Raw genomic sequence first — 17,022 nt, 5'->3', positions numbered from 1 at the left:
CCGCTTGCAAGCTTTTAAGACCCCAGACGCCACTCACCAAAGTAGGATGCAGAACATTTTCTTAATAAGCTTTGTTACGCCAGTTGACCTAGATGTCCCCTGAAAGCATGGTCCCCAGACCCCTACCCCTGCTACTCTGTCCCTCAAATTGTTTGACTGTATTCAGGAAACTTCTTAGCTTTGGTTTAGTCCAGTTGTGCTGACTTCCCCTGTTCATCTGTCAGTTTTGCTGTACTGTGGCGGTTTGTGTGTTGCTGTGATGCTGGCAACTATGTCACTGGTATTTCAAATACCGGCACGGTAACCCATGGACGACAGGTTTCAGTGGAGCTCCCAGACAAAGACAGACTAGGAAGAAGGACCTGGAGATCTACTTCTAAAAAAATTGGCCAGTGAAAACATTATGAATAGCAGTGGAACTTTGTCTCACATAGTGCCGAAGATAAGCCCCTCAGGTTGGAATGCACTCAAAATACGACTGGGCAAGAGCTGTCTCCTCAAAGGAGAGTTGATCTTAATAACATGGATGGAATAAACTTTCTGAGAACTTCATTTGCTGATGTGACAACTCAAAATGAGAAAAAAAAACAGCTGCAAACATCCAATAATAATTAGAGCATAGACTGTACGACGTACAAACCCAGGAAAACTGGAAGTTGTCAAAAGTAAAAAAGGAACGCTTGAAGATAGATATCCTAGGCATTAGTAAGCAGAAATGGACTGGTAGTGGTCATTTTGAATCAAACAATCATATGGTCTACTATACCAGGAATGACAAATTCAAGAGGAACAGCACCGAATTCATGGTTAAAAAGAATATTTCAAGATCTATCCTGAAGTACAACACTGTCAGTGATACGATAATATCCAAACACCTACAAGGAAGAGCAGTTAACTTAACTATCATTCAAATTAACGCACCAACCACTACAGCCAAAAATGAAGTAACTGAAGATTTTTACCAGCTTCTGCTGAAATTGATCAAACATATAATCAAGATGCATTGATAACTACCGGTGATTGGAATGTGAAAGTTGGAAACAAAGAAGGAAAGTAGTTGGAAAATATGGTCTAGGTGACAGAAAAACATCGGAGATCACATGATAGAATTTTGCAAGACCAACGACATCTTCATTGCAAATACATTTTTTTACCAACACAAACGGCGACTATACACGTGGGCCTCACCAGATGGAATATACAGGAATCAAATCAACTACAGCTGTAGAAAAAGACGATGGAAAAGCTCAATATCATCAGTCAGAACAAGGCAAGGGGCCAACTGCAGAACAGACCATCAATTGCTCATATGCAAGTTCAAGATGAAGTGGCAGAAAATTAGAACAAGTCCATGAGGGCCAAAATATGACCTTGAGTATATCCCATCTGAATTTACAGACCATCTCAAGAATAGGTTTGACACATTGTACACTAATTACTGAAGACCAGACGAGTTGTGGCATGACAACAAGGACATCATATATCAAGAAAGCAAGAAATCATTAAAAAGACAGGAAAGAAAAGAACAAAATGGATGTCAGAACAGACTCTGAAACTTGCTCTTGAACGTAGAGTAGCTAAAGTGAATGGAAGAAATGATGAAGGAAAAGAGCTGAACAGAAGGTTTCAAAGGGCAGCTTGAGAAGACAAAGAAAGTAAAGTATTATAATGAAATGTGCAAAGACCTGGAATTAGAAAACCAAAAGGGAAAAACATGTTTAGCATTTCTCAAGCTAAAAGAACTGAAGAAAAAAATCAAGTCTGAGCTGCAATATTGACAGATTCTATGACCCCTGGTGGCACACTGGTTAAGAGCTTGGCTGCTAACCAAAAGGTCAGCAGTTGGAAACTACCAGCTGCTCCTTGGAAACCCTATGGGGCAGCTCTACTCTGGCCTACAGGGTAGCTGAAAGTTGGAATCAACTTGCCAGCAATGCATCTGGTATGGGCAAAATACTGAATAATGCCAGAACCATCAAAAGATGGAAGGAATACACAGAATCACTGTACTAAGAAGAATTGGCTGATATTCAACCATTTCAGGAGGTAGCATACGATCAAGAACCAGTGGTACTGAAGGAAGAAGTCCAAGCTGCACTGAAGGCATTGGTGAAAAACAAGGCTCCAGGAATTCACAGAATACCAATTGAGATGTTTCAACAAACGGATGCAGCGCTAGAAGCACTCACTTGTCTGTGCCAAGAAATCTGGACGACAGCTACCTGGCCAATCAACTGGAAGAGATCCATAGTTGTGCCCATTCCACAGAAAGGTGACCCCACCAAATGCAGAAATTATCGAACAATATCATTAATATCACACACAAGTAAAATTTTGCTGAAGATAATTCAAAAACGGTTACAGCAATACATCAACAGGGAAGTGTCAGAAATTCAAGCCAGATTCAGAAGAGAACGTGGAACGAGGGAAATCATTATTGATGTCAGACGAATCTTGGCCAAAAGCAGAGAATACCAGAAGGATGTTGACTTGTGTTTTATTGACTATGCAAAGGCATTAGATTCTGTGACGCATAACAAATTATGGATAACATTGCAAAGAATGGGAATTTCAGAATACTGAATTGTGCTCTTGAGGAACCTGTACATAGACCAAGGGACAATCATACAAACAGAACAAGGGGATACTGCATGGTTTAAAGTCAAGAAAGGTGTGCGTCGGGGTTGTATCCTTGCACCATACTTATTCAATCTGTATGCTGAGCAAATAATCCGAGAGGCTGAACTGTATGAAGAAGAATTCGGCACCAGGATTGGAGGAAGACTCATTAATAACCTGCGATATGCAGATGATACAACCTTGCTACTGAAACCGAAAAGGACTTAAAGCACTTACTGATGAAGATCAAAGACTATGGCCTTCAGTATGGATTACATCTTCACAGAAGGAAAACAAAAATCCTCACAACTGGACCAATAAGCAACATCATGATAAACGGAGAAAATACTGAAGTTGTCAAGGATTTCATTTTACTTGGATCCATAATCAATGCCCATGGAAGCAGCAGTCAAGAAATCAAAGCACATATGGCAAAAGACCTCTTTAAAGTGTTAAAAAACAAAGATGTCACTTTGAGGACTAAGGTGCACCTGTTCCAAGCCATGGTCTTTTGAATCGACTTGTATGTATGTGAAAGATGGAAAATGAATAAGGAAGACTGAAGAACTGATGCCTTTGGTTTATGGTCCTGGCGAAGAATAATGAATATACCATGGACTGCCAGAAGAATGAACAAATCCCCCTTGGAAGAAGTACACCCTTAGAAGAGAGAAGGGTGAGACTTCATCTCACTTACTTTGGATATGTTATCAGGAGGGACCAGTCCCTGGAGAAGAACAAAACGCTTGGTAGAGGGTCAGCGAAAAAGAGGAAGACCTTCAAAGAGATGGATTAATATAGTAGCTGCAACAATGGGCTCAAATATAGCAATGTTTGTGAGAGTGGTGCACGACCAGGAAGTGTTTCGTTCTGTTGTACATGGGGTCGATATGAGTGGCATCTGACTTGAGGACACCTAACAAAAATAACAGCAGTAGTCACCACAGAATACCACAGAAGAGGGAGGGTTGACAGTCTTTTATTAGGTACACACCTGTTGAATTGTGTCCCCTAATGATACGCAATATAAACCCTAACCTCTATACTTGTGGTTATAATCCCATTTGGGAATGAATTTTCTGTTACGTTAACGAGGCAGGATTAGCGTAGCATGCGTCTTAAGTCGATGTCTTAAAAGAGATAAAAGGAGCAGACTAGGCAAGCATAGATGGGGGAAAGAGAGATGCCAAGCCCCATGAAGATCGCCCAGGAGCAGAAGCTCAAGAGTCAAGGACCTCCCTCCAGAGCCGACAGACAGAGAAAGTATTCCCTTAGAGCTCTGAACTTGGACTTCCAGCCTCCTCAACTGTGAGGAAATAAATTTGTTTGTTAAAGCTATCCACTTGTGGTATTTCTGTTATAGCAGCACTAAATAACTAAAACAACACCCAAGTGTCTTCAAGCCAGGGGACAGATGATCGTTAAAATGCACAGCATCTTCCTACTTCTTCAAGCAATCTGTTTCGAGAATTGAAGCCAGTGAAGGCAAGTGCTAAAATCTGGATATGTTTTTTTCATTCCTGCTCCATCTGTCTTATAATCAGGTTAATTCCTCTAAGATTCTCATATTATCTCTCTGTCTTAGATTAGCATAATTAAAAAAAAAGAAAAACCTAATGTACTTTTAAAGCACAGTTTAAATTAGGCTTACTAGTAAAATCTTTAAACAAATCTTAGTAAATTATAGCTGAACTTAATACAAAAAAATTATTAACAAAACCTCACCTCATATTATTAGAGCCAGTAAAAAGTAATGACTGAAGACCACGGGCTCAGGAATCAGACAGCTTGGGTCCAAATCCTGGTTCTGCCACTTACTAGCACTATAACATTAAAGAAATTCTTTCAATGTCTAGGTGTCTTCATAAATTTTAATGGAGATAATAATACATTCCTAACAGTTTCTTGAGAGGGTTAAATAAATTAACACATATAAAGTGCTTAGAAGCATGTCTGACATATAGTAAACTCCCAATAAATGTCAGCAATTTTATTAATTACAATTACATTGCTGATGACATGGCACTGTATGCTGTGTGTCCTTCACAGATAATGGAATAAGTCTTGAATATTATCTGAAGATGAACTATTTTAGTAAGTTTAGCAATCTCAAACATTAAAGAAATTTGTTCATAAGTCAATCAATTAAATAATTTATAATGTGGATTTCCTTTGTTCATTATTTCCAAAAGCATCATTTTAAAATTTCATTTAGGGTGTGTGGGGGAGGAAGGAGGGCAAGGAGTAGAAAAAGTTTCAGGTTTCTTTGAGACTAAGTTTATAAGGGTGTAATGCTGTAAACCACTGGCTTTCCCATTAATCAGAAACCAAATTCTTGTTTTAAGTCATACTTTCTTTCCTCCACCCAATATGGCTATTATTTTATTATATTCTCCTTGACCACGGGTCTCTTATCTAACTAGTCTCAGACTGAAGGATTAACACTTAATGTCTGTGTCATGTGATGATTTAGAAAAATGCTACATATTTACTATCTATTTCCTTAGTCAAACAATGGTATAGTTCAGTTTCTCTTTCTTACTTCAAAATTAGTGCAACGGTATGCTTAACTCTACTTCATAATTTTTTCTATTAATCTTCACAGTGCTGAATAGAGTATAAATACACTCAATCAGCTCATGAGGACTTTTTAAAAAACTGTAATACCTGGGCTCAACTCCCAGATATTCTGATTCAATTGGCATGGGTTAGAATCTGGGCATTGGTATTTTTTTAAAAGTTCCCCAAGTTGAAATCTGAATAAGGTCAGTGCATTGTACCAATATCAGTTTCCTGGTTGTGACACTGTACAACAGTTATACAGGTTTTACCAATGGGAACAACTGGGTGAAGGGTACAGGGGACGTCTCTGTACTATTTCTTGCAACTGCATGTGAATCTATAATTACTTCAAAGTAAAGTTATAAAAAAAAAAGTCCCTCAAGTGATTCTAGAAGAAATGATGCCTTTCAATTATGGTGTTGATGAAGAATATTGAATATACCGTGGACTGCCAGAAGAACGAACGAGTCTGTCCTGGAAGAAATACAGCCAGAGTGCTCTTTGGAAGCGAGAATGGCAAGACTTTGTCTCACATACTTTGGACATGTCAGGGACCAGTCCCTGGAGAAGGACAACATGCTTGGTAAAGTAGAGGGTCAGTGAAAAAGAGGAAGACCCTCAACAAGATGGACTGACACAGTGGCTGCAACAGTTGGTTCAAACGTAACAATTGTGAGGATGGTGCAGGACCCGGCAGTGTTTCATTCTGTGTACATAAGGTCGTTATGAGTCGGAATCAACTTGACAGCACCTAACAAAAGGTGACTCTAATGTATAGCTGAGATTGCAAACCACTGCAATAAACACTTTGATTTGTTTGAAGAAGTGAAATCTTCTTAACAACTTGATTGCTAAACAGGTATCTGGAGATACCTGTTAATAATTCAATTTTACTAAAGTGTAATTCACAAATAATTATAAGCACCTATTTTAACAGTTCAGTACATCCTGTCAAAGTATGTTGTTGTTAGGTACCGCCAAGTTGGTTTCGACTCATACTGACCCTATGCACAACAGAACGAAACACTGTCTGATCCTGTGCCATCCTCACAATCATTATGCTTGAGCCCATTGTTGCAGCCACTGGGTCAATCCATCTTGTTGAGGGTCTTCTTCTTTTTTGCTGACTCTCTATTTTACCAAGCATGATGTCCTTCTCCAGGGACTGGCCCCTCCTTATAACATGTCCAAAGTATATGAGATGAAGTCTCACCATCTTTGCTTTTAATGAGTATTCTGGCTGTACTTCTTCCAAGACAGATTTGTTCATTCTTCTGAAGGTCTATGTATATTCAATGTTCTTCACCAACGCCATAATTCAAATGCATCAATTCTTCTTCAGTCTTTCTTATTTATTGTCCAGCTTTCTCATACATGAGGCAACTGAAAATACCATGGCTTGGGACAGGCATACTTTAGTCCTCAAAGTGACATCCTTCCTTTTTATGACAAAGTATACACACATGTAATCACCACCTCAATCGATAATCACCTCATTACTCCAAAAAGTTGCCTCATGCTGTTATTCAGTCAATTCCCCCACCTCACCCCACACAATGATTTACTTTTAAGATAATCTCTTTTAAAAAATGGTTTAAGATATCCTTTGAAGGAAATTTACTTTCCAACTTGCCTTTTGAAGGTATATTTGGATTCCCCTTTAGATTAGAACCCTGGGCTATATACCCTTTTCCCTTTAATCTATGCCTTGGAACATAACTGCTGTATCAGCATGGTAAGCCAAGCTTATACAACAGAATTACTAAATTCAATTTAGGGTTAGTTCTTAATGTTTAAGAAGATTTAGGATGGAAAAACAAACAAATTTGATATTAAGACATCTTACCTACTGGCACAGAGATCTTTCTCTTCTTAAAATTTGGCTTAAACACAAAGCAGCCCTTTAAAAAAGAAAGGAAAAAGTAAAGTCCAAGTAGCCAAGGATCAAACAAGTCTGATAAATCAAAATCTTAGGGATAAACATATTTTAAAAAACAAAAAAAAAGTCATTAAAGTTCTAAGAAATCACGTCTTCTATCTATATTACAGAAGGAAAATTCTTAATTAAATAACAGGGGATTATCCATTTCTTTCCTCATCTTTGATTTCACTCTTTGGGACTTGATCTAAGAGGCAGACAAAGAAAATAAAAGCTGATAAAATTTCAACCCACAAAGATTTCATTTTCATAAAGCTTAAGAGAAGAAAAAAATTAATACTACATATTGAAAGAAGATCAAGGTCAAAAATAGTAACATTCTCCTATTCCAAAGAAGTATTTATTATTTAATTAAACTCTAGTTATCTAGAACTTTAACAGGAAATAAATAATTTCGGCTATTATTTCACCCTACATACCTTTCTTTATGTGATAAACTCTTACTAATTTATCCATGAAAGCTGTATTAAAAAATTGCTTCTTCTGGGAAACCTTCTCCAATTCTCTAGTCAGAACTGCTTCTTCCCCTGTGATCTCACAGTGCGTGATAAATCTTTTTTATTTTTTTTTGTTTTAAATCACTTTCACTATGTATCATACTTATTTACGGGTCTGTCTTCCCAAGTAGATTGTGAGCTCCTTCAGAGTACAGACTGCATTTAATTCATCATTGTTTCTCCAATGTTTAGGATAGTGTTGACATATTTATTAGGCAATCACTACACAGAATGATTGAATGCTTGCCATGTAATTTTCCTGATAATTTCCTATACAATCATTTTTATATTTAGCTACATTTAGTTTCATATTATTAACTAGTGCTACACAGCCCAGCCCCCATCAATTCTACCAATCTTAAAGCCATTTCTATAGAAAATGAAAAAAAGAATGAAAGAATTATACCTAGAAAAAGTCATCTCAAGATAGTGGATTATAGGTTTCATAATAAGAACTGTGCCTTATAGATGAATAATTGTTACGTCTTAAACTTGAGTTAAAACAAAATAAACAAAAAATCAACTGTGGATGTACGGATTTCTTAAGAAATTGCTTAATAACAGCATTTGTAATAAAGACACTGGGACTGTACATAGTTGAGAAAGAGTGCAGTGTAATTCAATTAATGGGGTAGTGCAGAGCAGTTAAGTGCTCAGCTGCTAACCGAAAAGGTTGGCATTTCTAACCCATCAGCTGCTCTGCGGGAAAAGATTCGGCAGTCTGCTTCCACAAAGATTACAGCCTTGGAAACCCTATCAGGAAGTTCTGCTCTGTCCTATAGGGTCACTATGAGTCGGAATCTGACTTGACGGCAATGGGTTTAGGCTATATTAATTTGATACATAATAGCTAGAATCAGAAAATATTGTGATACTGTCAAGCCTTTTGCGCTGGTTACACATATGTACTGTCCAGTTCATTTCAGGGCAATGAGAGGGATTCAGACAAAATGGACCACAACCAGAAGACAGCAGGGGCAGCAATAGTAAAAGGTCTCCAAAGGAAATCTAACAGCAAATAGTTGAAGAACTGTGGCTATTTATACTGGAGTAATGTCTGGAAGGGGCCCCGGTGGTGCAGTGGTTAAAGCAGTCTGCTGCTAACCAAAAGGTCGGCGGTTCAAATCCACCAGCCACTCCATGGGAGAAAGATGTAGCAGTCTGCTTCCATAAAGATTTACAGCCTTGGAAACCCTATAGGCTCACAATGAGTCAGAATCGACTCAACGGCACGGGTTTAGTTTCGTTGAGTAATGACTAGGGGGAAGATGGCATGATATCTGTCTTCAAATATTTAATTATTTCTTTATGGTACTTCCAATAGACAATGGATAGAATTACTCATAGGGAGGTAGCTTCCAGTTCTACATAATTGGGAACACTGTACGAAAGTGAGACTTCAGAATTCCCAGCCACTGCAAAGGTTAAAACACCATCTTTTATAGGTGTTATAGAGGAACAGAGGTAGTACTAGATGGCTTATAAGCACCTTCCAGTTTTAAGCTCTTGTTAAAACTTAAGTCAAATCATATCATGTCTCTGCTCAAAAACTCTCAATGGTTTCTAATCATAGACATAACCAACTAAAGCCCTTCCAATCCCCCACCCCGTTACCTTTCTTTCATTTACTATCACCTCCTGCCTTGGTGACTCTTCTCTATCTACACTGGTTTCTGTTGTTTTTCAAACACATCAAGCAAGCTCCTACTTCAGGACCACTGTCTTTGCTGTTCCCTGTGCCTGTAATGTTCTCTCCCTAGATATCTGTTAGGTTTGCTCCCTGAAGCACGTCTTTCTCCAAAGGTCACCTTTTCTGTGAAGTTTTCCCCTTCCCAGTTTTACTTTCTTTCATAGCACTTACTACCATCAAATACTGTAGGTTTTACCTCTCTTGCTTATTGTCTGTCTCTCCCTCTTTCAAGAATGTAAGCTCAGTGAAGGCAGAGATTTTTGCCTACTTTGTTCACTTTTTCCCTATCATTTAGAACAGTCGCCTAGCATCTAACAGGTACTCAAAAATATTTTTGAAAGAATGAACTGAATTCATGATGGTATAAAATTTATACTATAAACTGAAGTGCTGAATTTGCTGTTTCCTAATATTAGTCTGGACAGCATCAAAGGGTGTGTGTGTATTGGGGAGGTGTGGTAGGTGGACTATTAATAGAAATAGCAGAAATGCTTTATAGTTGCTGCCACAGGATATTTAGGCAGTGGGACACCAAAGAGCTTGTCTTTGGCTCCCTTCCATATCCACCTGCAATTCAGCAAGGAAAAGAAGCTGCAGATAACTGAGATATGAAAAGGGCCCAGAATGGATCCTAACAGATGGCAGGGGTAGTAATATAGTTAACCACTTTGAAATGCTGGTCAAGTGATGGTATTTGCGATGAAGGAAAGAGTTTAAGAGCCAACAACCAGAAAATGTGATGAAGAAAGAGAAATAAAAATGTTTAGAGAGATTAAATAAAAAAGCTGGCAGTTCTATGAATTCCTGAAATGGTCCTTAAAAATTCTTACTTATGTGAGGTCTCCCTCATAATCATTCCAAGACAAGCATTTCTGCTACAATGCCATAGATTCTTTCCTGAAAAAAATCTCACATGCTACAAGATACACAAAATAAGAGGAGCTTATGCCAACACAGGATTAGGAAACAGACCACTCAAAACCTATGAAACTTTATAACCACAGCAAAAGAAAAACAATACCTAATAAAAATACTATCACAGTTAAATATCTTCTGGCATTTGCACCCAGTATCACAGTCAATACTTTGTAACTTCAAATACTAGGGCTTGTGCTTTTTCTTTGTGATGTAGTCTTGGAAGGCACTGCTTCTCATAGACCATTTTAATCAAAATTAAAAATTGGATCCAGGGTATAGACTTTTTCATTAATCCATTGTTTCAACATAGGGAGAAACATCTTTGCAGTTTCTTTATCTGCATTCTCAGCTTCGTCAGAATTTTACTTTGTGGAAAGCTTAGTGGTTCTTGAAACCACCAGACCAGGCACTACTTGCACTAAAGGAAGGTACTTGTGTAGATTTTCATTCTTTTTTTTTTAAGGTTTTCATTTATTGCTAGGCTTTCTCTTTAATAGTGATAAATGTTAACAGGTCAAGAAAAATCACATATGAGGAGACCAACACAACTCCTATGTTATCCTGACATCATTCTCCTATTTACCATTAGCAAGTGAGGTAGTTTGAAGCAAGAAACACAAGTTATCTTACAACAGACTGAATTTATTAAGCAGCTCTTGGTTACAGAGCCAAGAAAAGTCGATACTTTACATATAACTAAGAAATAAGAATTGAGTCACCTTATATAGTATAATCTCAAAATCCCATGATGTCCAATAACTAGGTACATATTCTCTCCAACCACACCTGCTCTCAAAGATGGAATGAGACAATAAACGCATTTGCTTTTCAGTTACATTCACTTCCTTTCATCTTGTCATACTGTTAAGGATGTCAATATTGTAAAACTCTTGAGCAAGAGAAATCAGCATCCCCCCCAATTTCCAAATAGATAAAAACACCTCTGAATAATGAGGAACAGGGGACAAATGTACAATCTGAAATATGACTGCATGCCTAGGCTTATTAAAATCTAGTAAGTTTTGGCTTAGATATTAGATTCTAGTTCTGAATCTCTCATTAACTCACATATCACAGTGGACAAGTGCTTATTCCTCTGGTGTCTTAAATTTCTTATCCATCAAATGAGTATACTGCTCTTTTCTAGTTACCTCACAGGATTACATTAAAGACCAAACAAATGTGAACAGCTTCAAACACATGGAGGACACAAGCCAAGGCCCCGCATATTAAAGATGTAGCAAGACAGGCCACAAAACAGTTGGGTTTAAAAGTCATTTTTTTTTTCCAGGTTTCTTTTAATGGTTCCCATGACTGAATCCTACCACTATTTATACACTTTGTGCTACGATTATTGACACATGAAAGTATGTGTAAGCCCTGGTGGCTTTTCTGAAAAACTATTTGTCAGATATCTACATTAAGCTTGAAAACAGTATCCATATCATCTTCTATACGTTTCTCATCATGTTCTCTTTATAAGGCTCAATATACCATTATAATCAGAGCAAAGGCTTGTTAATAAACCAAGAGCATAGTCAGAGATTACAGCGAAAAAGAACTATTTCCCTCTTCAGCTTAGAAGTTTTTCAGGGGTTTCCCATTGCTCTCAATAATAAAGTAACATAATATAACGGTCTTACTTTACATGGTACAGAGCAGCACAGTCCAACAGAACTTCCTGCAATAATGCAAATGTTCTATATCTGCACTATCCAGTATGTTAGCCCAGTACATATGGTTATTGAGCACATTGGATACCGCACCAATGGCTTGTGGCTAGTGGTTACCGCACTGGACGATGCAGCTCTAGAGTTTATTTCTTGCCAAATACACCATCATGTCTTGCAATCTAGGCAGTCCTTATGAAGCAGTCTATACGATCACACACACGCATTACTTTTCATTCTCATTTTTCATAACTCTTTCTGCTTCTCTGCTTTCCAATCATACTGATTATTCAATTTCATTAATATGCCATATTATATTTATCCTCTGGGCCAAAGCACACGCTATTCTTTTAGAACAGCTCCCCTACCCCAACCTGTGCCTGACTTTTACTCATATTTCAGGTTGTGGCTAAAATGTCACTTTCTCAAAAACGCCTTCGTTGACCACTCCTCTCTCCCACCCCACCCCCAATAAATATTATTAGGTTCTTCCCAACCTTTTGTTCTCTCAGAACTTTTTTCTTCCTAACACTTATCATAGTTTGTGATAATCACTTTATCTGTAGGTTCAATGCCTTTCTTGAGGGCAGAAACTGGGTCTATTTTGTTTAACACAGTACTTGAAGTACTTAACGGAATGCTTGGTGCACAATAAATATGAGAAGGAAGGGAGACTAGGGTACGTCCTCGGGACATTCGACTTCCACAAACCAGAATTTTAAAATCCTCCTAGCCAGACCACTAAGACAGAGTTTCCGCGTCCTTGTTCCCTTAAACAAAGTAAAGTTGGCATCAACTGGACCTGGGCAGACGCCTGAGCTCGGTCCGCCGCTCCCTCCCCATAAGCCAGGGAACCGAGGCCTACGTAACCTCCGCTTCGTTCCTTCTCCATAGGGAATAAGGCGGTGACGAAACCCCACCGGCGCCAGCTCCCACGTACCTTGGACACCGACGAGGTGGCCATCGTCTTAGCCGCCCTCGGGATTCCAGATGCACTCAGGATTTCCCGCGTGCCCTCGCGGCAAAAGGGCAGAGGTTAGAGGCGGGCCATGCGAGTCTTTGATTGGCTGGCATCGCCCCCTGTGGCGGGCTTCCGGTGTGCGGAGGCGTGGCGTGCAGAAGTGGGCGGGGAGAAACTCCCAGGCTGCTTTTCTGGACGAGCTACACCGTGGCAGGACATGGCGTGCGGTTTCCGCAGGTCCATCGCCTATCAGGTATGAACCCCAGAGCGGAAAGAACGAGTGTCCTCGCGGAGCCCTGCACTCCAAAGCCCTTTCACCACAGCGAACCAGTTCTCAGTCAGCGAGAGGGCCGCTAACCTCCCTAACCCTGTTTGTTTCTCCCGCCTCCTCCCCCTTCTCTGGAGCTGCTGGCGCTTGCAGAGGCAAATCAGTAGAAAGGGAGAGGGTGAAAAACAAACCTTGAAGGGAATGTGTGGATTTCTTCGCTCCCTCCCACCTCACAGCTTTGTATCCTTTACCTGGATGGGAAGTTATTGGACCATAATTAGACCTTATAGAAGTTAGTGTTTCTTGTTGTTAGGTGCCTTTGAGTCGGTTCCGACTCATAGTGACCATATGTACAACAGAACGAAACACGGCCCGGTCCTGTGCCACCCTTACGATCGTTGTTATGTTTGAGCCCATTGTTGCATCTCGTTGAGGGTCTTCCTCTTTTTCACTGACCCTCTACTTTACCAAGCATGATGTCTTTCTCTAGGGACTGTTCCCTCCTGATAACATGTTCAAAGTACCTGAGACGAAGTCTCTCCATCCTTGCTTCCAAAGAGCATTCCAGCTGTACTTCCTAGACAGTGAAGTTGTTGATGGCTCTAAATATCCATTCGAAAGGATGTAATTTAAAAGCTGGTTATTTCTTTTGCAGTCATTTGGCAGCCTGTCCTAACATTATTATTTTTATTAACTCCAAAGGTACATGAGACCCTATTTTTTCTTCAGTCGTATTTGAACAACTCTGTAATGAGAAGGGATGAAAAACTGCAAAAAAAATCTGAAATTCATGAAAAAGAATTTTTAAAACTCATCGGCCACCTATGGAAGTTTACAAGGAAACTTCCCCTTGTGGTCCCGACAAGCCATTTCCATTTTCATTAATGAATATAGTCTGCCTGGCGTAAAATTTTCCTTAGTTCATTTTTACAGTGTTTCTGGACATTGTGAGGAAATTACTCTGCCTTGTCTTTATGCTCCTAGATGCACTGCCTGCCCTGTCAAGGCTGGTCCCCCAAATATCATCAATGCGATCATTTGATAAGACAAAGCTGCGTTTATTGCTCTACTTGATAGAGCTTTAATAGTGCCTTGGACTAGGAAGACAAGGTCTGACTTTTCTGAGAATTTGATGTTTAGTTTAAGGCTGGTCTTTCAATCAGGGTAGGTAGGGCTTGAGTAGAATTGAGTATGGATCTTGATATAACAGTTCAAGACTGGTGGAAAGAGCAAAGTGAGGATTTTGAAGGAGGAGTGCAAGGAGTCTTAGGGCACACACTGTTGATGCTTTATATTGAAAAGTTGATTTTTTTTTTAATTGTTGTACTATAAGTGAAAGTTCACAGTTCATGTTAGTTTCTCATATAAAAATTTATATATACATTTTTATGTGACCCTAATTGTTCTCCCTATACTGTGATAGTACCTTCCTCCTTTCTACCCCTGATTTCCCGTGTCCATTCAACCAGCTCCTGATCCTCTCTGCCTTCTCATCTAACCTCTGGACAGGAGCTGCCCATTTAGTCTCACGTATCTACTTCAGCTAAGAAGCACACTCTTCACGAGTATCATTTTATGTCCCATAGTTCAGTCTGATTTTTGTCTGAAGACTAGGCCTTGGGCATGGTTTTAGTGCTGGGTTGACAGAGGGTCCAGGGGCCATGCTTTCAGGGGTTCCTTCAGTCTCAGTCAGACCATTAAGTCTGGTCTTTTTACTACAATTTGAGTTCTGCACCCCACTTTTCTCCTGCTCCATTAGGTACTCTCTGTTGTGTTCCCTGTCAGGGCAGTCATTGTTGGTAGCCAGGCACCATCTAGTTTTTCTGGCCTCAGTCTGATGAAGTCTCTGGCTTATGTGGCCCCTTTTGTCTCTTGGGGTAATATTTTCCTTGTGTCTTTCGTGTTCTTCATTCTTCTTTACTCCAGGTGGGTTGGGACCCAGCTGATGCATCTTAGATGTCTGCTCACTAGCTTTTAAGACCCCAGACACCATTCACCAAAGTGGGATGCAGAACATTTTCTTAATAAACTTTGTTACGCTAGTTGACCTAGATGTCCCCTGAAAAATGGTCCCCAACGTATAGGTCTAATGCTCTTTAATTTTTCCTTGGTTGGGCTAAATGTTCTAATTACACTGTGATTAAATATCCCTGTATTTACAGTATATTTTAGCTTTGCTGGGGACTATCACAGTCAGCTGTCACATCTACAGATGATATTGAATAAAACTATTGGATTTTTTTTTTTTTTAACCAATTCAGTAGTGTTTAACTGAACACAAATTTGGAACAATAGGTCAACAATTCTTTTACTCTGTTTTGTTCTTTTTGAATTTTAGCTTTCCAGGGTGTTGGATCTTCCACCAGAAAACTTGATCAAGTCAATATCCGCAGTTCCAATTTCCAAAAAAGAGTTAAGTATAATGTATTTGTAACAATCTGAACTGTTGCTGATTTTGTTAATAGGCAGAACAAAAAAAACACACAAAACTTACTGTCCTTAGTTTACAGAATAGATAGTTCCCGAAATTAACCATAAGGTATGACTCTGTATATTAAACTTTTTTTTATTGACTTAAATAATAAAATGTTTATTTTAGATGTGGCAGATTATATTATTATTGACATATTAATTGTTTTGATGTTTGTTTATGTTAGTAAATATAATTATGGCAAAGTAAGAAAAATTAGAATTAAGGTTGGTATTTAACAACAAATAAAAGAACTAGAATTTTTCCTGTACTAAGATTGCAGTTGGAATCTCAGCTTTTTTGAGGGGATCTTAAAGACTATACTAACCAATGCTTGAATACTGTTGTACCATTTTTCTGTAGGGTTTTTTTTTTTCTTTCTTTTTCTTATTTCACTTTCTGCTTGAGGATCCCCAATGATAGAGAACTATTGGTTAGGACTACCTATAACTGATAGTCACTTCATTGAATGCAGGGAGAGATCTATATCTTTGTGAGTTGGTCATTCTAATTCATATTTGTTTGTCATTTGGGTAGAAAAACTTAAGTATTTAGATAAAATATCCTCTCAGTCAGTTAATAATGGCAAGAAATTAACCAGATAGGAGAATTTGAGCCCTAAGCTTGGGAAAGATATAAAGAAATAATTTTCTGTACCATTATGTCATTGTACATTATCTTCTTAACTTTGTCAGGACTTTAAAGTAGAGTAGGATGAATACCCTTATTCCCAGAATAGAACAAAGAAACAAATGGAAAAAGAAGAGAAAGTCTACATTTGATAGGGTATGCCTGGCCTTGTAGTAAAAGAGAGCACTTATAAAGTGGCTTCCTGGTACTTCTATATTGAGTCTAAGAACAGAGGCAACCGCTGACCAAGGAGGCCTCATAATTATATGTAAATTGAGGTAACATTCAAAACCAGTTACTTATTTCATAAAATCTATAAAAGTCATTCTTCGTACTAGGGAGAATGTCTCAGTTTTATTTATTGTATGTTTTAAAGGTTTTTAATAAGCTGAATTATTTTGGTCCATCTTTTGAACAAAATATCCTTTACCTTCTTGGGGCTCCTTTGGGAGCTCCACCTTAATAATCTGAAATACTAAGACTTTGACCTATAGAAAATAAATTTTCAGGAGGGCTCAAAATTTTTCTGGGCTATAATCTAAAACTCTGCATGTTAAATTTGCTTAAAAGGATCTTCTACTGTTTTGCCATAACAAACCCTAGTATTCCTTGCAATACAAAGCCAAGTTATTTGGTCTGCATTTCTGACTTTAGTCTAAAATACTATTAAGTTGCAGGAGAATTAAGAAATATTGTTTTGTTTTTGTTTTTGTTTTATATTTTATTGTACTTCAGGTGAAGGCTTACAGAACAAATAGTTTCTCATGAAGCAGTAGTACACATGTTGTTTTATGACAT

The 17,022-nt window shown here is 38.5% G+C and overlaps 2 protein-coding genes across 7 annotated transcripts in view; one reads left to right on the top strand and one right to left on the bottom strand.

The window, feature by feature from the left end:
• Positions 1-12,961, bottom strand: part of ORC3 (origin recognition complex subunit 3) — a 90,747-nt gene extending 77,786 nt beyond the window's left edge. Inside the window, exons 1-2 of one of the 5 annotated variants that reach the window (XM_004388985.2) lie at positions 12,836-12,961; positions 7,028-7,082 (exon numbers count right to left, since the gene is read on the bottom strand). In XM_004388985.2, coding sequence (XP_004389042.1) covers positions 7,028-7,082; positions 12,836-12,859 — 79 coding nt within the window. In that variant the 5' untranslated portion in view covers positions 12,860-12,961. Of the gene's footprint in view, positions 1-6,394; positions 6,417-7,027; positions 7,083-12,835 lie in introns of those variants that run through there. The other 4 variants (XM_023742957.1, XM_023742958.1, XM_023742959.1 and 1 more) reach the window with 4 other exon arrangements.
• Positions 12,962-12,997: 36 nt separating this feature from the next.
• Positions 12,998-17,022, top strand: part of RARS2 (arginyl-tRNA synthetase 2, mitochondrial) — a 60,613-nt gene continuing 56,588 nt past the window's right edge. For both annotated transcript variants that reach the window (XM_023742961.1, XM_004388984.2), the window contains exons 1-2: positions 12,998-13,109; positions 15,463-15,536. In XM_023742961.1, the coding sequence (XP_023598729.1) occupies positions 13,074-13,109; positions 15,463-15,536 (110 nt within the window). In that variant the 5' untranslated portion in view covers positions 12,998-13,073. The remainder of the gene's footprint in view (positions 13,110-15,462; positions 15,537-17,022) is intronic.

This window comes from Trichechus manatus, unplaced genomic scaffold, assembly GCF_000243295.1.
Source record: "Trichechus manatus latirostris isolate Lorelei unplaced genomic scaffold, TriManLat1.0 scaffold00226, whole genome shotgun sequence".
In the NCBI taxonomy this organism is placed as follows: Eukaryota; Metazoa; Chordata; class Mammalia; order Sirenia; family Trichechidae; genus Trichechus; species Trichechus manatus.
This window is presented reverse-complemented; position numbering and strand designations above follow the sequence as displayed.